Source organism: Rhizophagus irregularis, chromosome 10 (genome assembly GCF_026210795.1).
Source record: "Rhizophagus irregularis chromosome 10, complete sequence".
NCBI lineage: Eukaryota > Fungi > Glomeromycota > Glomeromycetes > Glomerales > Glomeraceae > Rhizophagus > Rhizophagus irregularis.
The window spans coordinates 2,385,323-2,400,744 of NC_089438.1; the positions used below are offsets into that span (position 1 = coordinate 2,385,323).

Sequence of the window (15,422 nt, forward strand, 5' to 3'; positions counted from 1 at the left end):
ACAATGTTTAACATGTTGAGTATATCCAGATTTGGAGGAAAATATTCTTGAGCAATATGGGCATTCCTGGGGTATCATTTTAAGGTATTTGTATAGGATTTGAATTATTTACTTGCTATTGCCTTTGGTAAAAATGACCGTATTTATACGCAAATTTTTATTTCCTTCAGTAAAAATGGGCATATTTACATATAAAATTATTTATCATACGGCCGTGAATCTCATTAAGATCAGCCGATCCACAAAAATTTGTTACTTTGATCTTTTTTTTGCACGTAATTAATAAAAAATATGTTTTTTCACTACAAAATACGTTTTTATTTTATTGTTTTTATTTTATTGAAGTTTTCTTTAAAAATCTTTGGTCCCGAATCAGCCGAATTGAATAAAATTTTACTAGAATTGGATAAATAATCGGCCGATAAAAGCCGATCATATTTCAATTATTTCCAGAGATTGGCACATGAAGTAAAAAGTCAAATTTGCCTTAAATTTATTATTGAATTGAAAATTTTATTTGGTTTGTTACAAAAAATTTGCAAATTTTTGTATATAAAATTCTTGCTAAGCCTTTTACTTTAAAAAAAACATATTTTCATCAGCACCTCCCCATTCAAAATTGAAAAACATGCACACTTGTTAAATTTAGTAATATAGAAAAGAATTATATTAATTAGTCAGAACCTTTAAAGGAAAAAGGATATAATATTATCAAAAAAGAAGAATTTTTTTACTTACGGAATCAATATATTTTTTAGTTTTTGCCGTCTGTTAATTTATTCGTATTCTATTTTATTTTTCATTGTATTTTCATTTGTTTGTATTGTTTTAGACTTTAGGTCCAATAATACTGCGAACGTGGCTGTTACGAAGGCGAGATGCAAAGAAGATGGATATTCTCCAGCGAATACTCTTTCAAGTATTCGCGTAAGCATGCCCAAACTTCCATTTTGATTAAAAAGTTTATTGTAACATTCAGCCACTGCAGGATGATTTTTCCATTCAATTATCCCTGCTGATGAAGTGTTAGTATTGATGGGTGGCAAAATTACTTCTCCAAAATAGCTGAATAAAGCATCTCTAGCTTTAGTTGTCAAGCAACTTCGTAGGGATCTTTGTTTTGATAGAAGCTTTTATTAAAAAAAAAAGATTATTATTATTTATTAGTTTTCTAAACGTAAATATTAAATATAAAAAATTTACTTCTGGACAAATTTTGTTGTTAAAATATGAAATCCACTGCGTTTTAGTGAATTTGTTGTAAAAGTCTTGATGTCGAATTTTGAGAAATTCCTCAGTTGCTTCTCATAATTCTTCTTTGGTAGGGTATATACTTATATTAAATGTTGCTTTAGCAACATCTTTTATTATGGTCTAAAGAAATATAATTTGAGTTATAATATGTATATGACTTTAAAATTTAAAAAAGCTAGACTAACCTTTATGAAATTATTATCACCGGAATTATCAGATTCGACCATCTCCTCAATATGCTTCATTCTATTGCATAAAAATTCCAAATGTTTATTGGTTTTTACGTTCTCTTCAATTAATTTAGTGTTGAACTGTTTATTTTGTTCTATCATATTATCAACCTTTTTGTTGAGTTTTATGAGTTGTTCTAATAAAATAAATTTTTGTTATAAAATATAAATTATCATAATTTTAAAAAACGATAATATTCAAATATTTGCATACCATTAAAAACTTCATAGCTATTTTCGCTCATGCTACTCGTAGGACTCTGAATAATACTAATATAACTCACAAATGATCGGCATGCATTTACTATTAACTCTACGCAACTTTTTTTTCATAGTAACGCTACGCAAATCCAAATCTTAGTTCAAAAAAATTTTTGTTACTAATATAATTCATTTCACATTTTTTCTATTAAAATATTAATAAAATCATGCAAAACTCACCATTTTATATTAAAATAGTGTGTTTCGCACTTTTTTCTATTAAAATATTAATAAAATGGTGCGAAAATCACCATTTATTTGTTAAAATGGTGTGTTTTGCACTTTTTCTATTAAAATATTAATAAAATCATGCGAAACTCACCATTTATTTGTTAAAATGGTGCGTTTCACACTTTTTCTATTAAAATATTAATAATATCATGCGAAACTCACCATTTATTTGTTAAAATAGTGCGTTTCGCACTTTTTTATAATAAAATATTAATAAAATGGTGCGAAACTCACCATTTATTTGTCAAAATAGTGTGTTTCGCACTTTTTTATATTAAAATATTAATAAAATGGTGCGAAACTCTCCATTTATTTGTCAAAATGGTGCGTTTCACACTTTTTTATATTAAAATATTAATAAAATAGTGCGAAACTCTCCATTTATTTGTCAAAATGATGCGTTTCACACTTTTTTATATTAAAATATTAATAAAATGGTGCGAAACTCTCCATTTTTTTGTTAAAATGGTGCGTTTCGCACTTTTTTATATTAAAATATTAATAAAATGTGCAAAACTCACAATTTTTTGTTAAAATGGTGTGTTTCGCGCTTTTCTATTAAATTATTAATAAAATGGTGCGTTTCGCACTTTTTCTATTAAAATATTAATAAAATGGTACGTTTCGCACTTTTTTATATTAAAATATTAATTAAATGGTGCGAAACTCACCAATTATTTATTAAAATTGTGCGTTTCGCACTTTTTTCTATTAAAATGTTAATAAAATGGTGCGAAATTCACCATTTTTTGTTAAAGTAGTGCATTTCGCACTTTTTTTTTATTAAAAAATATTAAAATAATGCGAAATGCATTACTTTTTGTTACTATATACAATTAATTACCAAAATCCGTAATATTGCAAATTTCATAAATATATTACGGACCCATCCTTAATGGTTTTGCGCAACTTAATTTTTATTTACTACTATCAATATTATACAATTGATCAACATATAATGCAATATATTTATAAACTCTACGTAAACGTGATATGTGAGTTATCCCAAAATTGACCGATCTACACAAACTCAATTTATGGGTTTAAAAAGTAATTTCATATAAACTCTACGCAAACCCGTTTGTGAGTTATATCAGTATTATTCGGGGTCCTCTACTTGTGCTACTCATACTACTTTCAATACCTTGGCGTTTGTTTGATGTTACTTCACCCGCCGATAGAAGTTTTTGAATTTTATTTCGAAATTCTGATCTATCTCTGGATATATTTGTAATGTTGATGATAATAGAGAATTATAAAATTTATGATAAGGTAAGAATCCTCACGAAAAAAAATATTGAGCAAGTCTTTATTTTACGGTATTTATGAATATTAAATGTACATACGTGGATATAAAAAAATCTAAATTAGGAAAAACTTAGAAGTTGCTATAAATGTAACCACGTGGAACCAATATCGATGTATGTGGAAAAGCTTAATAATATTTAATGGTTATGAATTATTATGAATGTACATACGTGGATCAGGGACTAAAATAGTACTGTAAAAGTCGGAAAAAATGATAAATTTTGAAAATATATAAAAATTTTCATTTTTTCTGCGACCTGTTAATGCCAATATAAAAAATAAAAACAAATCCCTGAGCTCAATCAATATTAATGGTTACGAATTATTAAATATATATGTGGATATAAAAAAATCTAAGAAGAAGTATAAATCATACCCAGAAGTTATTAAATGTACCTATGTGGAACCAATATCAATGTATGTGGATCAGGGTCTAAAATAGTACGTGGAACAAATATCGATCAGGGTCTAAAATGGTACGTAGAACAAAAATCGATTCCCAGAAAAATATGATATATTTAAAAAGTATCCAAAAATTTTCAGTAAAATAAACATAATATATAAAAACCAATAAATTAAAGCCCGTCAGCAAATTTTTTGTACCTACGTGGAATCAAATCGATGTATGTGGAAAAGGACACGTGGATTTGGGTCTACATATGTGGATATAAAAAAAATCTAAGAAAAAGTATTAATCATACTCGGGTTATTATAAATATACCTACGTGAAACCAATATCAATGTATGTGGATTAGAGTCTAAAATAGTATGTGAAACAAATATCGATCAGGGTCTAAAATAGTATGTGAAACAAATATCGATCAGGGTCTAAAATAGTACGTAGAACAAAGATCGAAACTGCAGAAAAACATGATATATTTTAAAAGTATCCAAAAATTTTCAGTAAAATAAACATAAAATATAAAAACCAATAAATTAAAGCCCGTCGGCAAATTTTTTGATAAATCTGATTGAATCCTGATGCGAATACTAAAAAAGTATACATATGTAGTTATTCAGTAAAATTCGAAGCAGATATCACATATACGTATCAGGAACGATGATTTTTTGTTGTGATAAAATTTATAAAATATGTTTGTAATAAACTAAAATTTTGATTTTGTATTTTGATTTTGTTTATTGGTGATATTTTGTTGGTTAATTAGCTTAATAAAGCAAAAAATATGAAAAAAAAACTAAATTAACAAAAAACTAGCTGTAAGTAAGAATCAAGATGCTGAAGTCGTGGTCAATAAAAGGGAAAATAGGCGAATTTTTTTGTTGAAAAAAATTGAGAGTATGAACAAATTCTTTTGAAAAAGGTGAGATAAAATGAAAAATAGTAGTAATTACTACCCTGATGGTAATTACCCCTTTGTTGATTATCTTGTAAAATAGCATGAATTTTCGCTATTTTTTTCATTTCAGGTATTAACTTGCAATTCAGCTTCATATAATCTTTAGCATAAAAAATCAGTTGAAACTAAGAATTCCACCGTGTTGCATTAAGTAACGGAATTTTACGTGGTGATGCAATTCCATGTTCTTTTAAGTGAACTGTGTACGTCTTCGTGTAGGAGCATTAACAAAAACGTTCTTTATATCTTGCAGAAAGCTTTTTAAATGTTAAATTGGGAAAAGTCTCGCTGAAAAAAAAATTTTTTATTAGTAAAGACAGGTAAGATTCAAAGATTAAGATTATCATGAACTATACCCGATTTATGCATACAACATGGCGCATGTATAACTGAGCATAACACTTTTCATATAAGCCGCAGAATTAGCGTATAATTTTAACTTTACCGAATATTTCTGAGTTCTTTAAATTTTGCTAAGTGTTCCAATCTTTTTGAAAAATCTGAAGGCATCTGGTTTATTCATATCTAATCCGGATTTAAAAATAAATCCGGTTTGAAACTCTAGGTGCGAAGGATTTCGAGTGTAATATTTTGTAACGATTCCGGTACGTAAATTTTTGAAGGATTTCGAGCGTAATATTTTGTAACGATTACGGTACGTAAAACTTGCGAAGGATTTCGAGCGTAATATTTTGTAACGATTCCGGTACGTAAATTTTTAAAGGATTTCGAGCATAATATTTCGCAACGATTATGGTACATAAAACTTGCGAAGGATTTCGAGCGTAATATTTTGTAATGATTCCGGTACATAAATTTTTGAAGGATTTCGAGCGTAATATTCTGCAACGATTACAGTACGTAAAATTTGCAAAAGTATATGCTATAATATTCCGGAAGTTTACAATACCCATAAACTTACGTATGTTTACTCCGTAAATTTACGGACATCATAACTTACGTAATATTATGCCCAATTAAATTTGCTGATGACTACTTCGAACAATAGCAAGAAAAGTTCGCGCAATGGTAGATCAAGTAGTAGAATATAAGGATTTTAATATACCGTATCCATTATTCACAGTAAAATACGTTATAAACATATGATTTAATATACCGTATCTATAGCAGAAATGAATGATATGTTATAGACATATGAATTTAATATACCGTATCCATATTTTGCGAACAGTATACAAAATACTGATATACAGTAGAAATATATTTATACAATATACGTTACAAATGTATGAAATTAAAATACCGTATCATACAGTCTATTCACCGTATACTTTGTTACATTTTTTATTATTGGCATTTTGCGAACAGTATACATAATACTGATGTGCAGTATATAAAATTGCGAACAGTATCAAAGATGCGAATATACAGTATATAAACAGTGTGCATATTTTTTATAGGGTAGGGATTTGTGTAATATGAATAATATACCATTAGTTGCGATAATTAAAGATTTAACAGATTTTTTAACTGTCAGCGATCGCATGGTTGTTAATCAAGATGTACAAAATGCAAACCATCGTCTTAAACATGCTCTTAATTTATTAATTCATCGCTGTAAAGAAATATACGAAGAACGCGATACATTAAAAGGAGAACGCGATCAATCTCGAAAAGAATGCGATGAATTACAAGATGAATTCAAGGTTCAAACAGGTTTGTTAGGTCTTACACAAGATGAGCTAAATATCGTACGAGATACTATTACTGGTTTAGAAGCTAATTTGGCTGAATTGGAACGTGAGTTTGGTGGTATGCGGATGACTAATCATCGTCTTCAGTAGTAATATAATCTTATGAGAGGAGAACGTAATAGAGCTATAGGTGACCGTAATAGAGCTTTAGGCGAGCTTGATGCAGCACGAAATCAGCTTGTATATGCTAATAATCAGGTTCTTTTTGGAATTCGGATATTGGGACGTCTTAGGAATCGACTTTTCCAACAAATAGCCACTCTGCGTATTCAAGTACAATGGTTTCGAATTAGACAATTGAACCCTCCTCCACCTCCTCTCAACCATCCACAAAATACGATATGGCTGCCGTTGGTATAGCTGCCCCTATATTTCATGGTCGGAAAGATATAGATCTTAATCTTTTTATTGATAACTTTTTAGGTATATTAATACCGTTGGTATTGATCCATTGGACAATACCGGTGCGCCTCCTGGTTGGGTGAGAACGATAGGGGTTCTTCGTAGCTGTATGAGAGATGAAGCAGCGAGATGTTTTAATGCAGAACTTACTGGATAAAATTGGGAACTCTCAAGTATTCAGTTAGTGGCTGCTGCAAATGGTGGAGCTGGTGCCACTCGTTAAGCATTCAGAGCTTTGGCTATTCCTGAAGTTGTTAATGGAATACATGTTGGTACTTACTTACCCGGATCTGATGCTGATGCATATGCAAGAATTGCAGGTAATGCAGCGGTAACTGTTGGAGATGCATTTTTTCCATCACGTGCTGATATTGTTAGACCGAATTTTAAAGTTGAAGAGCAGTAGAGGCGTGCGGGCAGACGTCCTACTCATCAACCCGTTAATAGGTTGGGAAATCATGGAGGTTCATTTAATGCTGCTGTCCAGAATCAACCGATAGTCTTATAGGGGATTTTCTTGGATTAAGCATTTATGCATATACGCACAAATTTTCCAACCATCGTGGAAGAAAGATTTTAGATACGATTTAGTAATCTTTACCAGGAACAAGGTAAACCTGTTCGATCTTACTATAAGCGAGTTGAGAGGGCTGGGAATATTGTAGGATATAATCAAATCATGGTTACTGACCAGTTTTATAGAGGACTTTTGCCGGAAAACGTTATTGAAGCTTTTAGAATAGGGGCAGCACCTCTTAATATATTAATCGATAGATTGAGTGATCTTGAGCGATGAAAATGCGAAATGTTCTATAGATTACAAAAACGCCAGGGTATTGAAAAGGCTAAAAAAGAGGAATTGGCTGGCTATACTTATCCCGTGACTCCACATGAAGGCGCTGTAATACAAAGATCAACAGACGTTATTACTCAAGAACGATTACAAGAATTGCTCAAAGCACAAGCTGAGGAACTTACCAAGAATTTTCAGGTGCAATTTAAATAATTACAAGCATCTAAGCCAGTTCGTAAACCACCGGTCTATAGATAATAGATTAAACCTGTTCAGCCGAAGCCACAGCCACGTGTTGTCCAACAAGAAGATAATGATTATCCTGATCCTGATTGGGATGATCTATTACCTGATGTTGGTGATGACCCTGATGCTCCTGAATGGACTAGGGAGGATGATCAACATGTTATTGATCTTATTATGGGATACGATACGTCTAAAAGATTTCCAAAGCGACTTCAGAAGGCTAAAGATAGACGCGATGATCTGGAATTAGCCCGAGCAATGAGAAACCTCGATCTTAACGATGATGCTATGGATATTGATACTAATACCGCGAGTTTTGATGACTTGAAAATTATTCCAGACGAGGAAGGTGGTTTTCGGATTTGTGTAGTTCGAAGTACAAAAAAAAAGTAAACTCAGATAAGGGCGTAAGTACAGTCAAACCTCGATATAACGAACTCGCGGTTCAAGAGCAAAAGTTCGTTATATAGTAGAAGTTCGGTATGTAAATTTTTTTCGTGTCGAACTCCATAAGTTTTACAGTAGCAGTTCAGTATATAAAGTTATCACGTGATTAAAGAATATTAATTTTGGCCAGAAATTAAGATTTAACAGTATAAATTATGTGAAATTTCAACTACGTGATCAAGTTCGGTATATAAAGAATTTTTTTATATGCTTTATTATAAACGGTAAATCATAAAAGTTCAGTATACGTTATATCGAGTTTATATGAAATTCGGTATATCGAGATTTTTTTAAATAATATGAAACCGGTTTTTAAAAAAAAGTTTGGTAAGTCAAGAGTTCATTATATTGTGGGTTCGTTATATCTAGGTCAGACTGTATCTCAAAACTTCTTAAATCGGCTCTAAAAAAATCAGTTAAAATGACTCCTATTAAGATTCCTGTGAAGGTTACTAGTAGTAAGCTCACACCTATAAAAGCCATCACTAAGAATGACTCATTAAGTTTGTTAAGGTCAGCAGATTTTAGGAAATTACTCCGCAAGATTCTTCGGGAAGAGTTAAAGTCTGTTTGTAAAAGTACACAGATTCTGGAGGACCTAGTTGAGAAGAAACAAGAAAAAGATATCAGGAAAGACGACCTGATGGATATTGACATAGCTTGTTTGGAGAATACTAAAAATCGTTTAGCGCTGGATGGGGAGGTCAATGGGATAGCAATTCAATGTTTAGCTGACACTTGTGCTAACGCGTCTTTTATTCAGAAGGAAGTCGCTGAGGAATTAGGTTAGATATCGACAAGAGTATTACACATAACATATCCGGCGCTCTGGGATCTGGTAGGACATTTGGCATAGTAAAGGATGTGTCAATCAAACTTACCCCTGATTGTGTAATCACTGAGAATCTCGCGGTTTTAAGTGATTACAAGCATAGGGAGATTGGGTTAAGCCGGACGTGTCTGAAACGTTACAATTATGATGTCCATGAATCACGTAAACATATCGCCCTTACCTGTAGTGGAAAGAATGTTTTTATCCCAATAGTTTCTGACGTGAATCGAGAAAATAAAAAATAGGGAATATTTATTTTTTATTCCCAAAACTTGCGGATTAAATTGGGAACATCCTCCTCTAATCTACTAGCGGGTTCCCAAGTGGCTTTGGTATTTGAGTATCGCTCCCACTTAACTAGATACTGGTCCTGGCCTTTTCTGATGCGATGCTGAAGTATCCGCTCAGGTACAAATCTTTTGGATTGCCCTCTTATCACGGAGTCAGGTGGAGGACGTTCATTTTCTGGAACAACCTGCAACTCTTTTCGGGTGTACGCATATCTGGATACACCTAGTCGCTTGTGTAGTCCGTTAAGGAGATATATAGGAGGCTGTTCGTGTGTGAGTATCATTTTTTTGATTACACGAATATTGGGATTCCATCTTATGTCTCCTGTACAGAATTTTCCATGAAGTTTATTACCGAGCACTGAAATAGGTTCGTCTACCTTGACTAGGACACGTGTTCTCTCAGAGAGAAGTTCTGTTATCTTTGATACTTTGGGTGACCCAGTCGGAATGTCTGGGGGATTTCTTTGCCAGATTTCATCTATTTTACTAACCACATCATGGAAATCTTCTGACCATTCCACGGATGTCACCCCAGTCTTCAACTCCTGTGCCACCATTCGTTTGAAAAGGGGTTCTTGGATAGCTTGGATAGCTCGTTCGGCATATGACTGTTGTTTATGTCTTACTGGTTCTCTGAACCTCATCATTACCCCTAGACTGTTCAAGAAAAAATCACGTATCTGATCATTGGTGAATTCTGATCCAAAGTCGGTTTCCAGTCGGTATGTTGAAGGCTTGATACGATTTCTTCTGTAGATTTTAACAAACCCGTTTAGTACTCTATTTGCGGTTTTATCCTTCAGAGGCTCTGCATCGACTCGTTTACCCGCGACTTCCACCACTACGAGGAAATAGTGGAATCCTTTGGGGTCAACTGGCATCTCTGCGAGATCTGCCTGATACGTCGCATTTGGCTTCCATACAACTACTCGTGGACGCTCTGATGACTTCTCCTTTAGGGGCTTTTTGTATAGGTTGTAGTGCTCTTCACCTTTTAGAATTCGTGCTGGTACTCCGGATAGACTGTAGTACTTGTAGTAATTCTCTTAATGTGACATATTGTGACAAATTAAAGGAAAGATTTCGGACTTCAAATCTTAAGATGACACGATTTTACTGTCTAAAGTGTAAGAAGGAAACTGAGACTGCTAGTGAAATACAAGATATGACCACAAATGGCCGCTATCGTTTATATGGTGACTGTATAGTTTGAAGTATGCATAAGAATACTTTTACTGGAGTAGACTGGGTTATCAAAAAGAAAACTAAGGAGAAGAAAAAAGAAACCGCAGCCAAAAGACATCAGATGGTTTATAATCGGCAGTGTAAAAAACTTGGAAAGAAAATTTTAGATGCTGATGACGCGTGTAAACAGTGTATTGATAAATGCCTTAAGGAGGCAAAAAAGAGGAAAACGGATTAGTACCGCCTTCTAAAAGTATTCTTCATCATCGCTAGGATATCCTACATCTTCAGGAGTAAATCCATCCTTAAATAACTCAAAGTTGTGCATCATCCAGTAGTACTCTCCCCAGTTAGATTCTCTTATTACAAAACCACAACAGAGAATAGCTTGTTCTATAATTACCATTTTTTCAAAGGTGGTATATTTTTTATCATGAGCTTTTTCACATTTTTCATAAGCTTTATTGACATTCTTTCTATCACCCTCAAATGTTTGCCAATAAGCCTTCCCAGCTTTCTTGTCTTCATCTGCCGCTCTGCCATATACTTGTTCAGCTTCTTTATGCCGTTTCCATAATTTGTCTCTACACCAAGTATACCAAGTGCAGTTAGGTAATAGATGTTTGCCAAATTTATCAATCGGACAGACCGCAATGAAGATATCCACAATCTTAGGAATACTGAATGGGCTTTGCTTTCTGCATTGCTCAAGAAGTGTCCTCCTATTGATATCCATAAGATCAGAGACTGTGCAGCCGAAGATTGTTGCTAACTTTTCTGCGGTATATGTCATTTTTTCGTTCTATTAAATCAGGATCTAATTTATAGTTACCTAATCTTCAATTGCCGAATATATTTTTTCTAAAAATCCGCATTCCTACCCAGTTATCCTCCTGTGGCTTTATAGACCTTCTAGGGGCTATTAACCTACCTGTTTACTCGGTTTGCTATCTTACTGCTTCCAATAGGAAAATGAATGAAATTCGGATTCGTTTCAGATGTTTCAGAAGTTTCAGATCTGGGGGGTAAAATCAAAACTTTTTCTGGGAAGGTTGTCCTCTCCTGACTTTTTCCAAAATTACCGAAACATCTGAAACATCGAAATACCCTCTCTGATTCTCTTTTATTTTCTTCTCTTTTCCCTTATTTTATCCTTTTTTGCTTATATTATTATGTTTCAGATCTTGTTTCATATTGTTTCAGATATATAGGGATTTCCCACCTCATGGTGGGGGGATGTAGGTACTGCGAGGCCGTGAGGTCAAGATGGAGGAGCATAGCGACTACACTACCAGCCCGACGACCCTGATTGGTCTCTAATTTTACATTGTTTGACTAGTGTTAGTTTGATTGCAACATTTAGCATATCCAACACAGAAGATTGTGTTTTGTTTTTCAATGCCAGCTGTGATGATTCTATTAAATATTTAAATCCATATTTTTATACTTGTTTCGCCTTTAATTCTCTTTCTTGTTTGATATCACTAGTCGAATGATGTCAAATCGGGGACCAATCAGGTGACCGAATTCCACCTGATTGGTCCCTATTTTTTTAAAAATTTTCATCAATCGGTAAACCCGATTGCTGCCAAAAGATGGCGCAAAAGGAGGATACTCAGATACCAATCGGGATATTCAATAGAGTATAATCGGGTATTAATAGTTACCAATAGGATATTTACTGGATATTTACTATTTGACATATCAGTATACCGATTGATAACTTTTTGATAAATTTATAACAATAAGAAATCTGCCGATTGCATACATTTTTATTTAAATTTATTTGATATTTTACAATAATTACATTTAATAATTTAAATTTATTAATTATTAAAAATACAAAATCAGAAATACTACTAATACTGAAATTTTATCTGGAATCCAGTATTCAGGTTGGAGCAAATTCCCTACAAAAGAAATAAAAAAACATTAAAGAAAGTTTTTTTAAAAAAGTTTCAAAAGTTAAAACTTACTTATGGGATTCTGGTATATACATCTATCAGAGCCGATTCCCTATAATAGAATAATAAAAAAATGTTTATTACCATTTTTTTAATAGTTTTGAAAAAAAATTTCTGAAACTTATTACTTATGGGATTCTATGGGATTCGTTATACCGATTCCCTATAATAGAACATTTAAAAAAAAACGTTAAAAACATTTTTTTAATAGTTTCAAAAAAATATTTTTCGAAACTTACCTATGGGATTCGTTATACTGATTCCCTATAAAAGAATTATTGCTGTTTTCTAATTATTGTGATCTAGTATTATTTAATAAAAAAAAAAATTTTTTGAGAAAATATGTGAAAATAAAAATTTTATTGTATTTTCAAATAAAGGAGGTATGATTATAAGCTGAAAATTACAATTTTAAGAAAAAATTTTCAATTTTTAAATAAGTTTACTTATAAGTAACTTTTTAAATTTTGTGTAATAAATCGTTTTTTAAAAAGTTATTTATAAGCAAACTTATTTAAAGATTGAAAATTTTTTCTTAAAATTATAATTTTAATTTATAATCAAACCTCCTTTATTTAAAATTTTTATTTTCACATATTTTCTCAAAAATTTTTTTTTTATTAAATAATGTTAGATCACAGTAATTAGAAAATAACAATAAAAAAAACGTTACCATTTTTTTAATAGTTTCAAAAAAATATTTTTCAAAACTTACCTATGGAATTTGTTATACCGATTCCCTATAATAGAATTAAAAAAAAAACGTTAGTTAACATTTTTTTAAAAGTTTCGAAAAATAATTTTCGAAACTTATCTATGGGATTCGTTATAACCGATTCTCTATAATAGAATAATAAAAAAACGTTAGTTAACGTTTTTTTAATAGTTTCGAAAAATAATTTTCGAAACTTACCTATGGGATTCGTTATAACCGATTCCCTATAATAGTGTATTAGAAAAAAACATTAAAAACGTTTTTAAAAAGAATTTTTTGAAACTTACTTATGGGATTCGTCCCTATAATTGATAATTGAATATTAAAAAAAACGTTTTAAAAAAATGTTAAAATGTTTTTTAATAGTTTCGAAAAAATATTTCAAAACTTACCTATGGGATTCGTTGTGACATGCCGCCCATAGGATATTAAAATAAAATATCGTATGTTGCCACCGACGTGTTGAGTTCGAATAATATCTATGCTTGATTTAAAATAATTATTAGCTATAAAAATTACAAAACATAACTTCTTACCCAAACATTAATTTTTCGATAGTTTCCCCAAATTTTAATAATAACAATAAACATTAAATTAATAATGTCTCTTTTTCATCATAAGAAAAAGGTAAAAGAATGTGTTAGTTTATTATTAAGGACGAACTAAAATTTTTATTTTTCCAAAAATTGAACTGCGGAATTTCCTATCGAAATCTACTTGTATTTATACATTTTAAGAAAATTATTTCTACTATCTATTACTCTTTCTCTATCAAAATTCTAAGAATAATAAGAAATAAAAGATGTATTATCATATAACTTTCTCGTTACACTAAACTAAACTATAAATATAATTTTATTGGCTAATTATTTATCCATCGGCTAAATATTTATCCGTCACTTACTGCGCCATGTGACTTGTCACGTGACTTTGTATTCCCAACTATTTCTTCTTGTGTAACCATATCATGTGACCTACTGCGCCACAGGATTTACTGCGTTATTTATTTATTATATTTTCAGTTATTACATCGTCCCTATAATTGAATATTAAAAAAACATTTTAAAAAAATGTTAAAACATTTTTTAATAGTTTCGAAAAATTATTTTTCAAAACTAATCTATGGGATTCATTATAACCGATTCCCTATAATTGTATATTAAAAAAAAGAGTTTTTGAAAAATTTTTTCGAAACTCACCTATGGGATTCGTTGTAACTGATTCCCTATAATAGTGTATTAGAAAAAAAACGTTAAAAACATTTTTTAATAGTTTCAAAAAGAATTTTTCAAAACTTACCTATGGGATTCGTCCCTATAATTGAATATTTAAAAAAACATTTTAAAAAAACGTTAAACCATTTTTTAATAGTTTCAAAAAATTATTTTTCGAAACTTACCTATGGGATTCGTCCCTATAATTGAATATTAAAAAAAACGTTTTAAAAAAACATTAAAACATTTTTTAATAGTTTCAAAAAATTATTTTTCGAAACTAATCTATGGGATTCGTTATAACCGATTCCCTATAATTGTATATTAAAAAAAAGAGTTTCAAAAAATTTTTTTGAAACTCACCTATGGAATTCGTTGTAACCGATTCTCTATAATAGTGTATTAGAAAAAAAACGTTAAAAACGTTTTTTAATAGTTTTGAAAAAGAATTTTTCGAAACTCACCTATGGGATTCATTATAACTTATAACTGATTCCCTACAATTGAATAATAAAAAAAAATGAGTTTCGAAAAATTATTTTTCAAAACTCACCTATGGGATTCGTTATAACTGATTCCATATAATTGTATATTAAAAAAAAAGAGTTTCAAAAAATTTTTTTGAAACTCACCTATAGGATTCGTTGTAACCGATTCCCTATAATAGTGTATTAGAAAAAAACGTTAAAAACGTTTTTTAATAGTTTTGAAAAAGAATTTTGAAACTAACCTATGGGATTCGTTATAACCGATTCTCTACAATTGAATAATAAAAAAAAATGAGTTTCGAAAAATTATTTTTCAAAACTCACCTATGGGATTTATTATAACCGATTCCCTATAATTGAATATTAAAAAAAAGTGAATTTCAAAAAATTATTTTTCGAAACTCACCTATGGGATTCGTTGTAACCGATTCCCTATAATTAAATATTAAAAAAAAAGTGAGTTTCGAAAAATTATTTTTCAAAACT

General features: G+C 30.8%; 2 protein-coding genes across 2 annotated transcripts; one reads left to right on the forward strand and one right to left on the reverse strand.

Annotated features, from left to right (window-relative positions):
- Positions 1-776: 776 nt before the first annotated feature.
- OCT59_002044 (uncharacterized protein) lies at positions 777-1,729 on the reverse strand (the record flags this gene model as incomplete). Its single annotated transcript, XM_066144221.1, has 5 exons — positions 777-1,130; positions 1,204-1,268; positions 1,335-1,374; positions 1,440-1,621; positions 1,699-1,729. The coding sequence occupies 5 exons, from the start codon at positions 1,727-1,729 to the stop codon at positions 777-779; spliced, it is 672 nt and encodes a 223-aa protein (XP_065995402.1).
- Positions 1,730-6,081: 4,352 nt separating this feature from the next.
- Positions 6,082-6,447, forward strand: OCT59_002045 (uncharacterized protein; the record flags this gene model as incomplete). Its single annotated transcript, XM_066144222.1, has 1 exon — positions 6,082-6,447. One exon carries the CDS (start codon positions 6,082-6,084, stop codon positions 6,445-6,447), a length of 366 nt encoding a protein of 121 aa, XP_065995403.1.
- Between the last annotated feature and the right edge of the window lie 8,975 nt (positions 6,448-15,422).